The sequence below is a fragment of the Spermophilus citellus genome (genome assembly GCF_964194105.1).
Source record: "Spermophilus citellus genome assembly, chromosome: 10".
In the NCBI taxonomy this organism is placed as follows: domain Eukaryota; kingdom Metazoa; phylum Chordata; class Mammalia; order Rodentia; family Sciuridae; genus Spermophilus; species Spermophilus citellus.
In genome coordinates, this window is record NC_138197.1 from 84,146,997 (window position 1) to 84,168,825 (window position 21,829).

The 21,829-nt window shown below is 35.2% G+C and overlaps 1 protein-coding gene across 2 annotated transcripts in view; it reads left to right on the forward strand.

The window, feature by feature from the left end:
* Nucleotides 1-21,829, forward strand: part of SRGAP1 (SLIT-ROBO Rho GTPase activating protein 1) — a 294,904-nt gene that overhangs the window by 191,242 nt on the left and 81,833 nt on the right. For both annotated transcript variants that reach the window (XM_081309469.1, XM_081309470.1), the window contains exons 5-6: nt 6,017-6,199; nt 6,673-6,801. In XM_081309469.1, coding sequence (XP_081165595.1) covers nt 6,017-6,199; nt 6,673-6,801 — 312 coding nt within the window. The remainder of the gene's footprint in view (nt 1-6,016; nt 6,200-6,672; nt 6,802-21,829) is intronic.

Consider the following 21,829-nt stretch of genomic DNA (forward strand, 5'->3'; position numbering starts at 1 on the left):
TGTCAATGTATGTTGAAAATGTGCATTCCAGATAGGCTAGAAGGTTTTTTCAAAATATGAATTCATATAGTATGTCTGAGTATTGAACTCCTAGGCTTCCCTCCCTGATCTTTTAGATTCATTTTTAAGAGGTTTTTGGCTAGCCTGAATCTCAGCAGGAAACAGTGGGAAAATCTGACATTTGTCTGCCTTTGTTGCACCTCAGATTTCCCAGCTGCCTTTGAGAGATGGGGAAGGGCACCTGTGTGACGCCAGATAGTCTGGTCCCAAAGCCTGAACTCTTACTTCTACATCAGACCTTAGAAACTGCCAAGAATGAGGACTACCCACCATGCTATGTGCTTCCCTGCATTGCCAATTAATCCCCATTTGCCATGGAGGAACAAGGTTTAAGGAGGCTAAGAAACTGCCCCGTTAGGCTGCAGTCCTCGAACTCAAATCCAAGAACTCCAGAAGTCATGTTCTTCACCAGAATTGGCTGAGTCACCAAAGAGCAAGAGGCTGGAGACAGCAGGCATAAAGATGCTGGTATACCATGTCCTAAGTGTGCTTAAGTGAAGTCCTGCTGCTGCCCTGATCTAGAATAAGCCCCCAGAGTTTTAGGGTGGCTGAGCAGAGGCCATAACCTGGAGGGCAGGACTAGGGATGTACAGGCCCCTGGAAGAACCAGGCTCCTTGCGTTGCAGCTGTAGGGGTCCCCTAAGGGTGTCCTGTGGCCTTTTCTTCTCTTTGAACCTGAGCACCTCCTGGGAAACAGTAGAAATGGGCTTCTAAGTCTGTGGTTCTACCCAGGTGGTATTGTTAAAATGGTTCTCGCAGACACAGTTACAATTAGAACCCTCAATACATTGATTATAGAAAGTGGATCTTGATCTTAGGTTGTTGAGAATTAAAGCAAACTAAATAATGTCATTTCTCAGAAGGGCTTTTAGTGATTGATGAATTTAGTGAAGCAGCAGGCTATGGAGTTAGGAAATATTTTCACGAACATATTGCTTCTCATCCCTATCCTCTGCTGAATTGCCATAGCATCCCCCCACATTTTGCTGGGGATCCAACCCAGAGCATCATGCTTGCTAGGCAAGCACTCTACTACTGAGTTACATCCCTGGCCTCCCACACCTTTTATTTTGAGGTCCATAAATTCCAACACTTATTGTACTTTGCAGTTAGTGAAATAAAACTATTTGTCGTCCCATTAGTGCCATGCCAGGTATTTAATGATGGTGCTATTGTTGGATGCCAGGGATGGAGAAAAACAATGCCAGGTACACAGTAGACATTTAGTAAATATTTGTTAAATGGATGGGTAGACTGACTATAAAATGAGTTCCTGGCCTTCATGTGTTTCTCACCAAATGTCTATTTTGCCCATATAGTCTATAAAACAATATTAAGGATTTAAGGTACTCTGACTTTGTTGTAACATGTGGCAGAGTCTGAAGTGCTCTCAATAAATTAAGTCTTGGCATCCTCCCTTCCCACTACACCTTCGCTGATACTATCTTTGCTGCCTCAATGCCCACTAGGGAGTATCTAAGGCCCATGTTTCAAACTCCAAAATTGTGAACTCTTAGAAGATGGGAAGCAGGTGTTTGTAAAAGAGTACTCATCAGAGGTGCTGAGCACGAAGCAAATGTGGAATCAATAATTATTTTTCTGATCCATTTCCCTCCTATGGAAACAGAGTGACTGTATCCCCAAGGTCAAGAGGCCTTCCATCTGTGCAATGCTTTAGACTTTCCAAAGGTTATGGTGTAGCAGTTCAGAATGCCTCATCTGAAGTCAGACTGTCTGGCTTCCAACCATTATTCAACCAGTTACCATCTGGGTGTCCTTAGACAAGTTACCTAACCTCTTTCTGCCTCAGCTTTCTCATCTTTACAATAATGGGGGAAATAAAGTTACCTACCTCATAAGAATTACTAAAAGAATTTAAATAAGTTATTTTGTAAAGTGCTTAGAATAATGTCTGTCACATAGTAAGCATTATGTAATGCTTGTCAAACTACATATGTACATACAGATCGTGTATGTGTATATTGGCGGTGTATATTCACATACATAGATATACACATACATAATAAATACCCGGTAAAGTTTAAGGTAAACAATTGTGGACACACAATTTGGCATCCACAATAACTTCATAAGGTGAGCAGAGATATTAAATAATTTCTTCACACTTGGTCATTGGTAGATCCATTCCTCTAATCCATGTCTTCTGATTCTGAACGAGAAATCAAAAAGTAGAAACTATAGCTTTTATCCACTGATCTTCTCCCAAACATGTAGTTTTCAGATTCAAAATTATCTCTTTACACCAACTGTTGAAATTTACTGTAAGTATTTTAATTATTTTGATTTAACGCACAAGAATTGTGTCAGATTCAGGATATGAGCCTTTCTGTAAAAATTAAAAATAAAAATATAAAGATTCTATGAAAGTTATTCTAGAGGACTTCCCAGTTTCACAAATAAATCCATGATGTGGGTCACTTTTTATTTGACTACATTTTTCCTGCAATTGAAGAAAGATAAATTGAGTGTGTTGAATGGGGAATTATGTTTGAAGTTTTAGTAGAGAAGAATTCAAATTGGAAAATATGCTGTTGGACTACATTTAAATGGATATATGTCTGTCATGCCATTTAGTATGCAAAGACTTGTGTTTGCATTAAACTGAGGGAGAAGCAGTTATTTTCCTGGCAGTATATATTCAAAATGCACCTTTGAAAAATAAAGGCATTTTGTTCTTCTCTGGGGGGGGGGTGGAAAAGCTGTTATTTTATTTTAAATACAAGACATATTTGACTTCTGTCAACAGCTTACATTTTAATAATGCAGTTTGTACTTGCATTCATTATCTGCAATTAGAATTCTTGAAAAGCTTTTAGCATTTTTCTCCTGAACTTTTTAAATTCATTCATCGTTACTGTTAACATTTTAGGGAACAATGATTTCATAAGTCCAATTGGAAAACTAAAAAGAAATTTGTTGTCTGAAAATTACTGCTGAACTAGGTAGAGCATCCTCAGCTCTTTTGCTGAACCTCATTATGATCAGATATTTACACGCTTTTCATCATAGTTTTGGGTCAGACTCTAATGTTTTCCTTTTAACCCACATTAGTTAATAAGAAATCCTATGCCAGCAGTCAGCTCAGTCTTTCTCTTATACTAAGGCTTAGTTTGTGCAAATTACCTGCTTATACTAGTGCCCACTATCCAAGTAAAACAAAAGTCCAGAGGACTCATTTCTTTGTCATGTATTGAACGGAAATATTTCTCAGATACCCAGAACTGTCTGATATGTCTTTTCAACCAGGTGTGATGGGAGACATGTGTTCTCATTTCTTTCTGCCTCTCAGTTAACAAGAATAATACAAACAGCTCTCTGAGTGGGGCATCTGTGCGTGTGTGTGTGTTTGAGTTTTTTCACCCTCTCGTTTTAAGATGTAACTGGAACCAGGACCTAAATGGTATGTGGGTTTGCTTCAGGCAGAGAATATAAACAGAACCAAGCCTAGCAATGCAAGGTGTGTAGTGGATTCATTGACCTCGTTGTTTGCCCAGCTGCAGGGTGACTCCCTTCCCATTCCCCAGCTGCCCAGCTCCTTCCCACTACTTTTTATTTTCTTTTAAACTGGAGTAGCCAACCAAACTTCCCCCGGATAGGTTTGATAATTACTAAAAACAGACAACTTTCCAATGACAGCTCAGAAAAAGCCGCCACTGCTGTAAAGTTTAGCCTTTACTTTGTTCTCGTTCAGTACTGCCTTTGCATTTTTAAGAAAAGACATCATTCGATTTTTTTTTAATAAAAATAAGTAAAGGCTCTTCACCCAACCCAAGTTTTACTCTTCAAAGTAGTAATCTTAAAAACATGTGTTGTTGAACCATATGAAAATATCAGTTTTCCAAGTTTTTTTAAATAACCTACAGAAACAGCAATTTTATGTAGTTCAACCTAAATAAACAACATTTGTTCCAGAGATGCTTCCAGGCTTCACATTGTATTAAGACTCATCTTTTGAAGTGAGAAAACTAAAATTTATTACTTACAAATATTATATTAGTCTCAACTTCTTAACAGCTATACTTTGAGCTATAAAAATGAATAACTTTTGGCTACTTGCAGATGACATGAATCTGCCTTATAATTTTTGACATATTCTATAAGAAAGTGCCAGCACTGATGCTCAGTGTTGGGTTCTAGTTCCAATATGTTCCTTGGTACGTTGATATATCACACCTATGTGTGTTGGTTTCTTTCTTAAGGAATATAAATGCACAAAATACCTAGATTTCAGAATTTTCCCAGGTGCCTGACTCTGCAATGCACATTAGAATTATATTGGAAAACTGATTTTTAGATAAAATCTCTAAAAATCTGTGACTATTTTATTCTTATGTATCAGAGAACACAGAAATTATATGTAAATGTTGTTACAAGAATAAGTAGCAAATACCTTTACTCATTTTTTGAGAAAATATTTATTAAGTATGTTATCTAAAGTACTTTAGAGATAGATCAGTTTTATTTTGTTTCTGTGTTTATTAGTAGAGCGTAAAATTGGCAGAGCCTCAAAAATTTGCATATTCTCTAACCCTGCAATTCTACTTCTAGAAATTTCTCCTAGGAATTATGACATAATTTTGTCCACAAACATTTTTGTAATAATAAGATAACCAAAATTTTTAATAATTGAGGATTCATTATATAGGTTAACAACTTGCATGGAAAAGATACATTACAAAATGTTCCATATATTCCTAAATGTTATGAAAATATAAGTTATGTATAATTCATTTCCAAGGGAAGAACTAAGATGAGATATACATGAAGGGTTTTCAGCACAGCTTTCTTTTTTTTAAAATTTTTATTAGTTATTGATGGAACTTCATGAATTTATTTGTTTATAGGTGGTGCTGAGAATCGAACCCAGTGCCTCACACATGCTAGGCAAGCACTCTACCACTGAGCCACAACCCCAGCCCCAGCACAGCTTTCTTTATAGAGCAAAAAGTTGAAATAATCCTAAAATATTCAACAATTCTGTTTACTTAGGTAATTATGGACATTACATAAAGAAGTATTATACAGACCTTCTTCTTTTTTGGAAGAACATTTAGTGATATAGAAAAATATTCTGAAATATTAAGTAAAAGAAGACATTAAAAATTGTACATACATGGGCTGGGGTTGTGGCTCAGTGGTAGAGCACTCACCTAATACATGTGAGGCACTGGGTTCAATCCTCAGAACTACATAAAAATAAATAAAATAAAAGTATTGTGTCCATTTACAACTTAAAAAATAAAAATAATTGTACACATTTAAGGGGAGAAATATATATGGCATTTTTAAATGAAGAAGTGGGTGTGTGGTTTTCATAGGTAAAAGACTAGAAGACTGTATACCAAATCTTAACCATGGTTTGCTTTGTATTTTATTTCCTGCTTTGTATCATATATTTTCTACACTGAAATTTTAAGTATCACTTTGTGATCAGAAAAAACAATGTTTTTAAACTACAACTATGTATGAACCTTAATATTTAAATTTGGTATTTTGACAAGTAGATTTTGTGTGATAAATTCTTTATTCCTATCTAAGCTGGAGTTTTGGTTGGGTTAAAACTTATCCATAAAAAAAAAACTTATCCATGAATAAATAGTTTATTCTGCAAATTAGTAATGCATGTGTGATTTTAGAGAAACACTTTTAAGCTTAAGAGAACTTTCTGAGTATGTTGAAAAGTTTGCAAAAGACTCTTAAATCATTTTTTCATCAAAGCCTGTCCCCTAAGTGCCTCTTCCTGGCAGGTGAATTTGCATATTTGTTTGGTTTATGTAGAAGCAATAGGCCATAATTTATGTATTTTACTAACAATCTGGCTTTTCCCTGCCAGTTGGAAGGCGATATTTTTAACAGACACATCATTTAATGGTTTGCATTCACTCTATAAGTTATAGGCGGACATCTTTTAACAATTTGGGTTACTTTTTCACAGGTGATGAAAACATACCATATGTATCATGCAGAGAGCATCAGTGCAGAGAGCAAGCTGAAAGAGGCTGAGAAACAAGAGGAGAAGCAAATTGGGAGATCTGGTGATCCTGTCTTCCATATTAGACTAGAAGAGAGACATCAGCGGCGAAGCTCTGTAAAGAAAATTGAAAAAATGAAAGAAAAGGTAAGTGAAAATATACTACAGAGCCCTCCATCTTCAGCGAGGAGCTAATAATGCACTAAGAACACTGCCGAAATCACTGATCTATGCACATTGTAAATTATTGTGAAATGACACACATTTCCTCCCGTGGGAAAGAAAAATGTTTAAGACACATAAAAATCATGTAATAACAGCTGGACATCATTTAGTGGTGAATGCCAAGTATTGAGTATAAATGTGGAAAACTTGAACAGCAACAAAGAGATTTCATTGCAAATGGGCCTGAAGCCCAAATACATTGTTGTTATTCCCCATAGCTAGGTAATTTTAGTTTGTTATTTAAATCAATTTCAGAATGTACTTTTCACAAAGACTTAGAGGGTCATTTGTATATGTGGAATAAATTATTTAGATTAATAAAAATTCATGTATGTTTCTCTGTCTTATTTTAAAATGGCTTTGTCTCTCAATGCCTGCGTCTTCTTCCTTTCCAGAGACAAGCAAAGTATTCAGAAAATAAGCTAAAATCGATTAAGGCACGGAATGAATATCTCCTAACACTTGAAGCAACTAATGCCTCAGTTTTCAAGTACTATATTCATGATCTTTCAGATTTAATTGATGTAAGTAATTACGGTTTTTATGTTTCCATATCAAGATGGAATTAACAATAGCTTTCCTTCATTAACTGGAAAACACCATTCTTGATTAAAATAATGTTATTTTATGTAGTACTCAGAAAAATACTTCCGATTCCACTGTATGGGATAATTACAAACTATGGATTCTAGGATATTTGTAAAAAAAAAAGCATGTATCCTAAAACCAGTGATAATCAGGTGGTTAGGGTCTTTGAAGCTGCAGCTCAGCCAGAAAGGGGACCCAGCCATTTTCAAATCATGTAGTGACATAGCCCCAACCATTCTTTGATTCAAAATATATTAATTGGGCTCCTCCTTTTGTGATATGCCGAGGCCCTAAGAAGCCATGTAGAATGCTTAGCCTCTGGAAAATAAAATGGAGAAGCATTTTATTAATTTTTTTTATTTATTTATTTATTTATTTTTATTTTTTATTAATTATTTTTTATTTTTAATTTTTTATTAATTATTTTTAATTTTTAATTTTTTATTAATTATTTTTTATTTTTATTAATTATTTATTAAGCAAATGACTATACAAGTGATTGCTCTGTGACAATCATGACAAACACAAGGAAGCAAAACCGGGCACATGAACCACTCTGACAGATTGTTCCACGTCTCTGTACTTTCTTGGGATATGGAGTAAAAAAAGCAGTAATTGGGCTCATTTAGAATTCTCCAAAAATATATCCACAATTACATTCACACAGCATTCACGGCTGTTATTCCACAGTATTAGGCCTCTGCATCCTTTATCCTTTCATTCATAAAATGTAGCCTAGGGATCATGCCAACACTGTAGGAGATGCAAAGATGAAACAGACAAAAACCCTGTGCCTCCAAATACCAGTACCTGAATTTAAAATATAAAAGGGGTGATAAATGCCATAAGAGAAGCACAGATAAAGTCGTAGAGATTCTGAAGCTTGGCTGCTGGAGCCTCACTCATATGCTACTTTGTATTGATTGCATCCAACAGCCTTATGATTTTATGAAATTATACATTATGACTCCCAAAAGTTGTCATAATGTAAACATACAGTAAGTTAAAGCAACTTAATTTTTATGGCGAATTTAATGTAGTTAGCTATTATTTTAGAGAGATAATTCGAGAATTTTACAAAACCATTGTTGAAAGGGAATTATTTTTTTAGCTCATCAACACTCTGATGATTTTCACCTTTTATTTTAGTCTTCAAACAACTTTATCTTATAATATAATTTTTTTCTAATATATTTTTTTTCTGTAAAACCATGGAGTAATAAGGAAAACCAAGAAAACCTTTTTTCTCTTTTTATTTGTTACTAGTATTTCAGTTGAGTAACTAATCCCTTCATTGTTTTAAATGCAGAAACTTTTTGTGGATATTTTTAAAATTTTTTTCTTCCAGCACTCTGATGAAATACAAGAAATTCTCTGATAGAGTGCTGCTAGGTTTCCTTTTAAAAAAAGAAAGAAAGAAAGAAAATTCTTTAGGTTTCCTAAATAAAAATAAAGAATAATGTGGCTAAGAAAGACTAATAGAGAAGGTGAATATGATCAGAGCACAGTATATATATATATATATATATATATATATATATATATATATATATATGTGTGTGTGTGTGTGTGTGTGTGTGTGTGTGTGTGTGTGGGGAAATGTCACAAAGAAACCCATTATTTTGTAGAAATAATATATGCTAATAATTGCTATTAAAAAAGAATTTTATGACCCCTTGTTTACAAATTCAGATCCATAAGGTTTCTATAAACTAATTTGATGTAACTTCTCTACATAATTTTTCATTTCAAACTTGAGCTAAGCCAGTTTTTGCACATGGAAAACTTTCCAAGTATTCAAAAGTATTTCTTTTATACCTACCAAGTACTGTTTTGGTTGATTACTTTTTGCAGTGTTGGGACTGGTACTGAGGGCTTCACACGTACTAGGCAAGTGCTCTACCACTGAGCTATAGTTCAGCCTTTATATATATATGTATACACACACACACACACACACACCATATACACATGTATGTATATGTTAGAGGAGAGGCAGTACTGGGGATGGAACCCAGCACCTTGCAATTGCTAAGTATGCACTCTACCACTGAGCTAAGTTCTTAATGCTTAAGATGATAGTGTGAAATGGTTAGTCCTCAGCTAATATTATGTGTTGGGTCTGGGGAGCTCTACCCCAGTGCACTCAAGCACCATTCTTGACAATAGGAATCCAGCAAAGTCAAACAAAGTCCTCACTGTCATGAGGTTTATGTATATGCTGGGAAATAGACAATAAATGAAGTTACACTTACACACCCATGCGTGCACACATATATATATGGAGTGATAGTGCCATAAAGAAAAATAGAACAGAGCTGAGGGAATGCTTCTTTTGATGGGGTGATCAGGAAAAACCTGGCCTTTGAATGGAGAATTGAGACGGAGAGCCACACAGCCATCAAGGGAAGGAGACCATCCAAGGGAAGGACTGGTAAGGCGAAAGCTGCAGAGGTGGAGTGTTCCAGAAGCTCAATGCTCACAGGATAGCAAAGGAGATTGGTGTGGCCAAAGTTGAGTGAGGGAGAAGGGAAATGCTAGGAGAGAAGATCAGCAGAAGACCAATCACAGGGTCTTCTGGACAGCGGAAGGGTTTGTATTTTGTTCAAAGATGGTTTTGAGCAGGAAATAACATCAGCTGGATTACATTTAAAGATTCTGAGTAGCCAAACAGAAAAAGACTGAATGGCTCAGGAGGTCAAGCGTAAATACAAATGCTTTATCAAGAGTCTTTTGTAGTTGGCCAAGCTAAAGATGATTCTGGCTTGGACTAGTGTGGCAGTGATCGACCTATAAGTAGTAGGATGCAAAATGCATAAGGTTGCAGATGGAAATCTGATATAGTAGATGAAAAAGAGGAGAGAAATGACTAAGATTCAGGTCCAGAGAAATGAATCAGGCTCCATGCCTGCCAATAATCTAGAAATTTGGGAGGCTGAGGTAAGAGGATCACAAGTTTGAGACCAGACTCAGCAAATTAGCAGGACCCTGTTTTAAAAAAAGTACAATAAAAAGGGATGGGGATGTAGGTCAATGGCAAAGTACCCCTGGGTTCAATCCCCAGTACCAAAGGAGAAGGAAGAGGAAGAAGGAGAAATAAATGGCATTAGTTTAACGATGGTACTGTTTATTAAGATATTGAAGAGTAAGAGCTGTAGTTCTGTTTCATATAGCATGATTGAGATGCCTACTGGCCTTCTGTGGGGAGATTCAAAGGAGCATCCTCAATGTTCTTGGAATATACAAGACAGAAAGAGCAAGTCAGAACTATGAGAGTCTCCATCACTTTCATGGATATTGAGCTCTTACTATGTGACAGGCAGGTTTCCAAGTATAATCTCACCAAAAAGATGAATACTGTCTTTTCCATTTTATAGCTTAAAAAACAGAAAGCATAATATCTGAGGCTAGCCAGAGTATATAACTTGCTCAAGGATACAATAATACCAAGTGGTAGACTTCAAACTCAGACATTTCTTTCCCTCCAGATATAATTAACTCTGATGAAAATAAGTAATGGTTAAATATGTCAAGTGATTTTCATTTTTCCCAAAAGTCAAAAATTTAAAGATCAGCCTTAAATTTAAAATGTGAACAATTCTCAAGTAATATAACTTAAACGTGAATTTTGAAAGAAATGACGTGAAATTGGTTTGCTGTCATAGTCAACTGAAATTGAGTGCTTTCTTAGTGAAAATAATTTTTCCGTTCCTTGTGTCATTTTTAAGGCATCAGAGTCTGAATATGTACATTCTAAAATGGCTGCTTATTTTGAGAAATCCAATTTGCATATATAGTGGTGATCCTAAAATCCATTAAGTTTGACCCTTCCTGGTGAAAAAAGAAACAGGTTGATTATTATGTAAAGGTACCTAGAATCCTTTATACTTTGTGGATTTATTTAACAAAGTGCATTTGATATCGAGCTATCTAATAATAATGAGAAGAATTTTTATACCTCCAGTGAGGAAAAAAGGCAAGCGACCTCTTTAATGCATAGTATTTTGTATGAGAAATGACATGAAAGGCAGTAAATGTTTCTTGATGAAATCAAAGCATTATAGAGAATTCAAATTTGTACCTTTTATATAAATCTCCAATTTCCCTTGAGCTTCTACTCGTGTCAATCTCTTTTTCTAACAAAATTTTTATGGTATCACAAAAATTAATATAAACTTTCCATAGAATATGTGTTTTCAAACTGTTATTTCACTATTACAGAAGCAAAACATGTAAATTGTAGAAAACTAAGAATACTATACACCAAAATGAAATGATCACATTCTTAACCACCTGGGATCATTAATGTTAAAATCTAGACTTTCTCTGTGTCCACATACATAGTTTTAGTTCAGGAGTACAAAATCACATTTTACATATAGTTTTTTAACCTGCTTTTTCACGATCTCCAACTTTCCATCTCAATAGACATCTAATAACCAGGCCATATTACAATTTCTGTCCCCAAAATAGGTTTCAAAGCTGGTATGTCTAGATCAGATGAAATTTAGGATCATTTGTTGAATCAGGACCATATGACCCATAAGTTTTCTGTTGTATATTATTTTGGTTTTTAATCTAGTGAAGCCCCTTGTGGAAGAGACATGGACAGTCGTTCCTTGGAATGCTCCAGCTTCTGATTTGTCTGAATACCTCCTGGATGGAGAAATTAATCCTGTTTCTCCATCCCTTGCACATTTCCCACAAAGTGAACCTTAGATTAAGTCTCGATGGGTTCAAGTTAACCACTTTGACTTTGAATACATCACAAATGATGTCTCTGTATCTTATGTGGGCACATAACAACATCTGTTTTAACCTCCTGCGGCAAATGTAAAATCAACTGGCTTGGCCTGGTGTTACTCTGATTCCTCCATCATAGAGTGACAATAGATTACAAATATTTTTAAATCTCCTGAATTTGTATTTTTATTAAATTGGAAATCGACTAATTTGAGACTCAAAAATGTCTGAGCTTTAACTTGCTCTTAGTCAACAAAATCCTTTCTTAGAGTATAAATTAATTACATACATAAAAGGAATATAACAATCCTTAAAATACTTTAATCAATTCACATATCTACTAGTGACCCCTCTTTAATAAAATCCCCTCTTGTTAACTGCTACAGCTAAACACTTTAATAACTCAACACTGATAGAATAGTTCAAGTCTCTTCTATGTATTTAAAGGTGATTTATTGGTTTTCAAAAATATTTAATAATTCTAATATATTTTCTATTTTAGATAAACTTTACCTTGCTCATCAATATTACCTTGGATTAGCTCACTTACTTGCTTCCTCTCCCTCTCCTCTCTCTTGTTCTCTCTCAGTGTTAATCATTTATAAATAATAGTTACTGGAGGTCTACTGGAATTTATTTTTAGTACATCTTAAATTTTTTATTGTACCTTTTGGGATGAATAAATTAATTTTATGTTGAGTTCTATTACTGAAAACAATACTTTAATAACCTTTGTAGGTAAATGAATTTCTTAATCAAGTCCTTATTTAAGACATTAGATATCAGAACTCTAAAGTTTGTTGAGGGTAATATATTGAAGCAAATGATAACTTTCTTTTATTTTGGCTGAAAATATTTAAATGCAGTGTACCAAACACAGTTTAGAAATTTCTGGGAAAAAAATTTAAAAAAAAAAAATTTCTGGGGCTGGGGATGTGGCTCAAGTGGTAGCGCGCTCACCTGGCATGCGTGCGGCCCGGGTTCGATCCTCAGCACCACATACCAACAAAGATGTTGTGTCCGCCGAGAACTAAAAAATAAATATTAAAAATTCTCTCTCTCTCTCTCCTCTCTCACTCTCTCTTTAAAAAAAAAAAAAAATTTCTGGGTGTTCCAGGTACTGAACTAGCTCTAGGAAGAAGGAAAGGGCTTGTGACTGGGGAGGACTTGGGAAACTTCTGAAATATCAATAATATTTTGTTTGGGGCTGGAGTTGTAGTTCAGTAGTAGGGCACTTGCCGCGTAAGTGTGAGGCACTGGGTTTGACCCTAACACCACATAAAAACAAAGGTATTGAGTCCATATACAACTAAAAAAAAATTTAAATAATAATAATATTTTGTTTATTTAAAAGAACTGTATATGATAATAATAATATTTTGTTTATTTAAAAGAAGTATATATAATAATATTTTGTTTATTAAAAGAGGTGTGTATGTTCTATAATATTCTTTAAGTATGGGCATATTTTTATATTTTAAAAAGAAAAAATAGGAAGGTATAAAAATTTATACCTTAAATGTTTTTAGCCAAAAGCTCACCAACATTATTTATATTTCCCAATCTTTCAATATTATGATTTCTCTTTTGTACAGTTTTGAGAACTCTTTCTTAGCCCAGATCTCTTCCACTGTGTGTTATCTATGACTTCTAATCTTGAGTTCTCTCATGTAAAGAAACAATGTCCTGGATATTTACAATGCCTTCACAATCTGATAAAGTTGTCAAAACTTTGCCTCATTTGATAGCAATTTTGTTTACTCTTAAGTCTTCCCAACAATTCCCTTCATGCTTCTTTCATCAAATATTTAATATTATATAATTAATATATAATTATATAGCATATAATTATATGTTATATATAATTAATGTGTATTAATTATATATAACATATAATTATACAATATATTTTAATATAATATAATATTTTAATATGATTATTATATAATTTATATATTAATGTTATCGATATTATAATTTAATTAAAATATGATAAATATAAATGGAACAAATATTGCACAACTTACTACAGATTAGGTGTTGTAACAGAAATGTATAGGAATATTAGAGACCATTTAAATAGCTGTGTGTATTGACAGTCCTTTTGATATTCGTCACTGTACTTTAGAGCTAGAGTTGATCAACTTTTTCTGGAAAGAGCCAGAAAGTAAATATTTGAGGATTTGTGAGCCATATATTCTGGACAATTCTTCACTTGTTATGCAAAAGCAGCCACAGATTTTAAGTAAGAAAGTGGGTATGATTGTGTTGTACTTAGACTTTACAAATGAGGCATGGGAGGGATTTGGCTTTCAGATTCCTGCTTTACAGAATGAACCAAGTATTAGTTAAGCCAGAGTACACTTAAGCGAAAGACTGGTAAGAGGGATTCTCTTCTGTCTCTAAAGAAAGTCCTAAGTAAATTTTAGTTGTAGATCAACAACTTTTTGGAATCAAGTGGGAAGTGGATCAAAGTGTTAATTTCACAGCAAATAAGGATTTTTATTATATCATTCTAAAGAATAAATATGAATTATAAGAAATATGTTGCAAATATTAGCTGAACAAAGATTAATTGGGCTGGAGGAATAAAGGGATCATTGTAGAGGAAAATAGATTCTAGTTTTGCAGATAGTAGTTTCTCTGTCTAAGATCATTGCTGTCCCACATATTAAATGCAAAATAGCCTACAACGTACCAATTAAGAATTAGGATATGTGGGGCTGGGGTTATAGCTCAGAGGTAGAATGCTTGTCTTGCACATGTGAGAGGCACTGGGTTCGGTCCTCAGCATCACGTAAAAATAAGTAAAAGTACAAATATTGTGTCCATCTTTAAAAAAAATTAGGATATGTTACATGCAAAAGAGAAGTCATTCAGGAAACATGTTTGTAATTGAATGCTAAGAGTTTCCAGAGATTATGATTTGCTAAAATAAGTAGTTAAAAAAGATTACAAGTCTTAATGCTAAGATTCTGTGAACTATAATCATATGCACCACTCTGCAAATTTGGAATTGTAAAACAACTGGTTTTAAGATTGCATTGCTCTTAATATAGCTTCTCCCTATCCAGTTTTACATCTTCAAAATGCATTCAAAGAAACTAAGTCCTCCATAATAAAACTTTATTGGTGCTTTGTTCCAGAGCACCTGCCCAGAAGTATTTGTGTCCTTTCACTACAGTTTGATGGTCTCCAACTTCTCCCTATAAAGGTTTGCAGATCACTTTGGAATGTGAAGGATAAATCTTTGTTACTGTTGTGGAATATTGCCAGGGAATAATCCCCTACTCTAGCCAATTTTCTTCATAAGGATATCTGTCACACATGTTTTATTGGCCATTTACACAGGATGAGATTGAAATTAGATTGCATCATATATCCCATGTCATCTTTATTTTATCATTTCTGAATAATCAGCTGTGTTAAAGCTGTTAGCCTTATCTTTTTGTCTTTTGGGAATATGTGTTTAATTAAAAAGCAACTTACTCAGAGTTCAGGATTTTCTTAATTAGTTTGACTTTTCCCCCATACACAAGGGTATTAAGATTTATCCATGAAAACCTGCCAAATTGTAATACTGTATTCTCCATTAGACCTGAGCTCTTATTAGGAAGATTATAGAGAAATCATGTTAAATGGGTTAGGAGATTGTAGTGATCATGTAAACTAATTTAGGAATGTTTTTATCCCATTGTGTTAGAACAGATATTCTAAAACTTTAATGAGTTGGATGACTGAAGTACTTGGCTTGGCATTTGAAGTTCTTTCCAATGGAGATGCCATGGGCCTTCACACAAAGGAACTGCACTCACCTGTTTTCCTCCTGAGGCATAAGCTGTTCTTTCTTTCTTTTTTTCTTTCTTTCTTTTTTTTTTTATTCAGTATTCCATACTTGCTCATTCTTCTTGGCTGAACCTCTGAATATTGAAAGTCTCCTGAAGAATGATCCTCACTTTCTTTTGTTTTCTCCCTTGGCTTAATTACCATCTGATAGCACCTAGATTTTTATCACCAGCCTTGATCATCTTCCTGGGCTTCAGATTTGTATACCCAGCTATCTTCTGGACACCTCTTACTGGATGTCTTGTGGGCATCTTGATCATCTTAGGCTTCCAAAACAACTTCTTATTTCTGTCCATACGTCATCACCCTCCACACACATAACTTTCCTCTTACCCATTTTTTCAGAAAATGGTACCATTTTGCACCCACTTTACACAAGCCAAAATCTACTTCTCTCATCCCCACATATAAATGCATCAGCAAATCCTGCCATTCCTAACTCCTGACTGTCCCACACCTTGCCACTTCTCATTGCCTGCACTCTCCGTCTCCTAGACAAAGGCTCTTCTTTTCTCTCCTGAATTGTAGCAGTTCATATGTCTACCGCTGCCTCCCCTGTCTTCCAAAAATCTATTCCCTTCCCAAACAACCAGAGTATTAAAAAAACAAAACAGAACTCAGATGTGGTAGATCCTGTTTAAAATTCTCGAAAGACCTTCCCTTCTTCTTAGAATAAATCCAAACTATTCACCAACACCCTGTATGAACTGGTGCCCACCTGCCCCTCACGGCCATTGCCTACAACTTTATCCCCACACCATGCTCCTGGTACACTCGCCTTCTTTCTATTCCACAGAACCACCAAATATTTTCTTACTTGGAGTCTTGCTTTATACTTTTTCTTGCTTTGCACTTTTTGCTACAATACTCTCCTTCAGAACCTTGTAAGTCTGATTCCTTCTCATCCGTGTTGCACCTTAACTGTCCTATAAAAAGGCACCAACAAACACCCTTTCCGCCTTAGTACTATTGCTCGGACCTTTTATTTTTCTCCATCAATTTACCATATGGTCTGTATTTACTTTGACTTGCTTTGTTTGTTCTCTCTCCTCTCTCTTAATTTGATTCAGGCTGGTTACCAAGATTTGGCCTGGGAAAAAGGAGTCTGATGGGTGGGAGATGCATTAAACAACGCATGATGTTCAGCACGCTCATTGGCTCAGGCATGAGCTACAACAGTTCTCCTCTTTCCGGCTTTGTGTCTTCTCCTATCACACAGATGTACCATTATGACCTTTTTAGTACTTAAGAGAAAACCCAAAGCATTGTTTTCTAAATGCTTGGCTACAGTTAAAGTAGCAGCAAAAAAATGAACTGCCAGCCATCTGTGGACCATCAGGAACACAGACATGAAAACAGGTGTATGAAAGTGGCCTGTAGAGTTTAGACATCTAGCTTAGTCCTGGGAGATGCCTGTCTCTCACAAAATGTGTTTGTAGTTTCTTGGGTAAAATACTAAATGGTTAGAAAGGAAAATAGTGAAAGACAAAGAGATAATTTATTTGGAAGAAGTACACTTTATTCATTTGACTCCTAACATTAAAGCTCTGGGCTGGGCACAGTGGTGCATGCCTGTAAACCCAGCAACTCAGTAGGCTTGAGGCAGGGGGATGGCAAGTTTGAGGGCATCCTCAGCAATTTAGCGAGACCCTCAGCAACTTATCAAGACCTTGTCTCAAAATAAAAAAGAGCTGGGTGGTAAAGTGCCCCTAGGTTAGATCACCAATACAAATAAATAAATAAATAAATAACCTCCAGACTTACCCTCCTTCTGGTCTTTTGAAGCCACTCACAGTCATGTGAAAGCTATCCATTTTTACAATTCAATTTGCTTTGGTTGCACTATTTTTCAAAAAAAAAAAATACAAAATAAGGGGTGGACAGAATCTTTCCCCAATATCCATAGCTCTGCAATGGTTCAAGCCAAGCTTATTTACACCCAGAGAAGAGAACCAACAAAGTCTCCCAAAGGCCAGAACACAGAAGTGAAAGTAGAATATCTCTACATAAAAAGTAGAACACTTCCATTCTCATGATACCTGCCTAATTCTGGAGTCATGTGGGAACTTGGGGCTGCCCTCCAGCCATTTCTAGGACTGCCCTGGCAAACAACATTGGCTGCTAGAGTTCTAGAAACATAAATGTTGGACTTCTTTCCTCTGCCTTTTCATTACAGCAACTCCCATATTGCTAGCAAACTTCTACCTCAGCAGGGCTAAATGTTATGCAGTTACACAAAAAAGAAAAATAAAGGTGCCCTTCTGACCAGCTGTGATCCAGTTGCCCTAACATGATACCCACCATATAAACTTCAGCTGGCCCTCAGGGTTTGGGACAAGATGAAGTGTTTGTCACAGCTCTCAATACTTGGATTTCATCTTCATTTTGATTCTGTTCTCAACTCTTTTGCCTAACAAAATTAGCTTACTGTGATGATTTAGACTAATACTGTGTGGAATCTATCTTGGTGGCTCTTGAGATATTTTTAAAATATTTATATATACTCAACTGCTTCCAACAATCTTTCCTCCTTTAGTTTTGACCTATAATTTTATGTATTCATTCAGAGTTTTTCATCCATCAGAATAAAACTGTTTTGTTTGCATGAAATATTTTATTGGTTTCTTATGTATTTTCATCATTAAATGCACTTGGGTTATATAACTCAACACTATGCAGAAGCTGACTTTCCATATCCTATTAATAATCCATAAACTCCATAGAACTACTTTAGACTTTTTAAACCAAATTATCTTGAATCTTACACAACCAGTGTCGCTTCAGCTTCTGGTTTAGAAAAAAGATCATTCTGTGGCTAGCCTTGCTATCTCACGGAACCTCGAAGAATAACATCTTTCCATTCCTGGTTTCTTTTTGCTTTCAAGATGCTTTAAAAACTGAGAGTGTAGGCCTGGGGTTGTGGCTTAGCGGTACAGCACTTGTCTAGCACATGTGAGGCACTGAGTTCAATCCTCAGCATCACGTAAAACTAAATAAACAAAGGTATTGCCTCCATCTACAACTAAAAATATTTTTGAAAAAAAAAACCTGAGAGTGTAAAAATGCAGTGTATCAGAATTAATAAAATTATGCCAATTAGTGACCTTAAAGACTGACATGTACCCTAGGAGGACGGGAAGGACAGCAGAATACAATAGACACCAGTATTGCTGTATGTATATATGTGGCCGTATAACCAATGTGATCCTGCAACCTGTACACATGGAAAAATGAGAATTCATACCCCATTCAAATCAAATGTATGATATGTCAAGATCATTGTATTGTCATGAGCAACTAATAAAAAAAACTAAGAGTGTAAAAATGCAGTGTATCAGAATTAATAAAATTATGCCAATTAGTGACCTTAAAGACTGACATGTACCCTAGGGGTCAGAGAAGGAAATTGCCCATCAAACTCCTCACGGAAACCTCCTAAGTACAGCAGTGCAAGTCCAAAAGATTCCTGGAGAGACGCCTAGATGAGTTACTAAGCCACATGTGAGCTCCTCCCAGCCTCTCACTGGGTCCAGCCAGACAGAATCCACCTGGCATGCTGAGTATGAAAACACATGATGCTTTTGTAGTCTTGACATTTCTTCCCCAAAGAAGCCACACTCAGATGTTTGTGGAGTGAACTCTTTAAGTCTGGAATTACTGAAAACTTAGTAGGTATTTTTTCAGAGCTCCAAATGAGGTAATTGGGATTAATTAGATTATTTCTTTTTATTCTCCCCCTTTTTCCTTCTATCTTCAAGTTATAAGAGACTTGGCATTTTTAAGGGGAAAATAAACTTTTCTCTGACTTTTTTATTGAGTCAACTTTTTTATTGAGTCCCATTGGGATCAATACCCATAAAATGAGCCAACTTGTCTCATTTGCTTCCTTATAATCAAGTGAAATCTGCCGTCTTTTGGAATAGTGGGATGTTTTTAAGCACCAGTACATCGAGAGAGAGAGAGAGAGAGAGAGAGAGAGAGACTGACTTTCCTTTACAAGTTCATGTTTTCATAAAATAAGGTATTACTGAAAATAGAATGAATTTTCAGTCCTTCTGATGGGTATATGAAACTGCTACATAGAACCATTATGGATTGTGAGGAGCAAGAAGAATAAAAGAGGGCTTTGTTCATTTGAGATGAGAATTTCTAAATTAACCAAAAAAAAAAAAAAAAGAATCATTTTCTGTTTGAGTGCAGCTGAGTTTTTTGGAAATGTATTAATGGAAAGACTGATCACTGCATTTCACAATTGTATTTTGTTTATATTCGTAATTGTGATGTCATAGCTACTTTCCAGTTGTTCAAAAACTTTAGGTCCTGAATTGGCATGTCAGGGGTGTGAACCAAAATTCTGTATTTTTTATAAGCCTCTGGTGATGCTACTGCTGCTGACCACAGACCAAATTATAAATAGCAATGGTTTAGAGTACCTTTACATAGAAATTCCAAATGCAATAATTTGGAAATTTGAGGGTGAAGGGTAGAATTTTGTAGGTTAGCATTTGGTTTGTCAAAGACAGCTTAGTGGTTGAACATGTACCTTCACAAAGGCTGTGTTCCTGGTTCACATCCTGGAGGATGCATCCTTTGTATAAAGGCTGCTTCCCCTGTGCACCCTCTACTCCTATTTTTGTAGCAAACTAATGAACAGATTATATTCAATTTCCTTGAGGATGGAGGTATTTTACTGTGTTTCAGTCTTAATATGCCTGGAGCCCAGCATATTCCCTGGCTCCTGGCCAATTGATGAGTTGAATTGAATCAAAATGAATTGATTGAACTTCATTAGAACAGTATGGAGATGACCTGGTTTTGTCCATTTAAAAATCACTTGTTTTCTTTTTAAGGGATTTATACTGCCTTTGTGTCCAAATTTAAAATTCTGCTGTCAATAATTAAAAACTAATTTCTAGAGTGATATACTCCTTTTAAACCATATTTGCTTAAAATGCAACATGAAAAACTAAATATAAATGTAAATTAAAGGTAATGAAGACTCAAGAATCTCAAAGTTTTATTCCTAGGCATAGTGAACAAAATTAGGTCTGCAATAAGAAGACTTTGAAAATCATTTTCTGTTTAAGAATTTTATTCTGGGAATAAGAGGGAAGGCATTTGTGGACTATTGTGACAGATTCAAACCTCTTCTTGTACTTGTATGAAGGTACATATTATTCTTGAGTCTTCTATAAAGCATACAAATCCCAAAAGATTCCAGTTAGGTTATTTGCAGCTTGGAAGAATTTAATAAATTATTGTATCAATCACAGTATTTCATAACTGAAACTTGAATACCATTTTTCATTATTTCATTCAATAGTTGACTATACTTTTTAAAAACTTTTAGCGGGTTAATTGAGATTTAAATTCATATACCATACAGTTCACCCATTAAATCTACAATGACTTCTAGGATATTCACAGTATGTATACCCATCGTCACAATCAATTTTAGGAACTTTTTAATACTCCAAGAAGAAATTCTGTACCCCTCAGCTATCACCCTCTCCCACAGCATTCTCCTGTGCCTCCAGCCCTAGGCAAACAAGAATCTACTTTCTGTCTCTGTAGATGTACCTATTTTATATATACCATATATGGACTCATATAATACATGGTCTTTTGCACCTGTCTTCTTTCACATAGCATAATCTATTCAAAGTTGATCCATGTGGCATGTATCAGGACTTTGTTCCTTTTGTGGAGAAATAATGCTTTACTATATGACTATACCACAGTTTATTCATTCAGTGGTTAGTGGACATTTAAGCTGTTTCAGCTTTTTTAGCTATTATGAATAAAATTGCTATAAACTTTCATGTACAAGTTCTTGTGTGGAAATATGTTTTCATTTCTCTTAGATACATACCTAAGAATGGATTTTCTGAGTCCTATAGTTTAATCTCTTAAAAAACTGCCAGACTGTGCAAGGGTTGCAACTTCTCTACATTCTTTCCAACACCTGCTGACATCTGTCTTTTAATTGTAACCATCCTAAGGAGTGTACATGGTGACCCATTGTGGTTTTTATTTGCATCTCCATGACAGTGATTTTGACCATTTTTTCATATGATTGACCATTTCTATATCTTCTTCTTCAGATCCACTGCCCCTATTTTAATTAGGGAATGTTTCTCTGTATTGTGGAGTTGGAAGGGTTCTTTATATATTCTTACAAATCTCTTATCTCCGTTTCCTGGTAGTCAAAATACATATATTTAGTTGTAGTTCAACACAATACCTTTGTTTTATTTATTTATTTATTTTATGTGGTGCTGAGGAGTGAACCCAGCATCTAGCATGTGCTAGGCAAGTGCTCTATCACTGAGTCACAACCCCAGCCCTCCTGATGGTAACTTTTAAAGCACAACA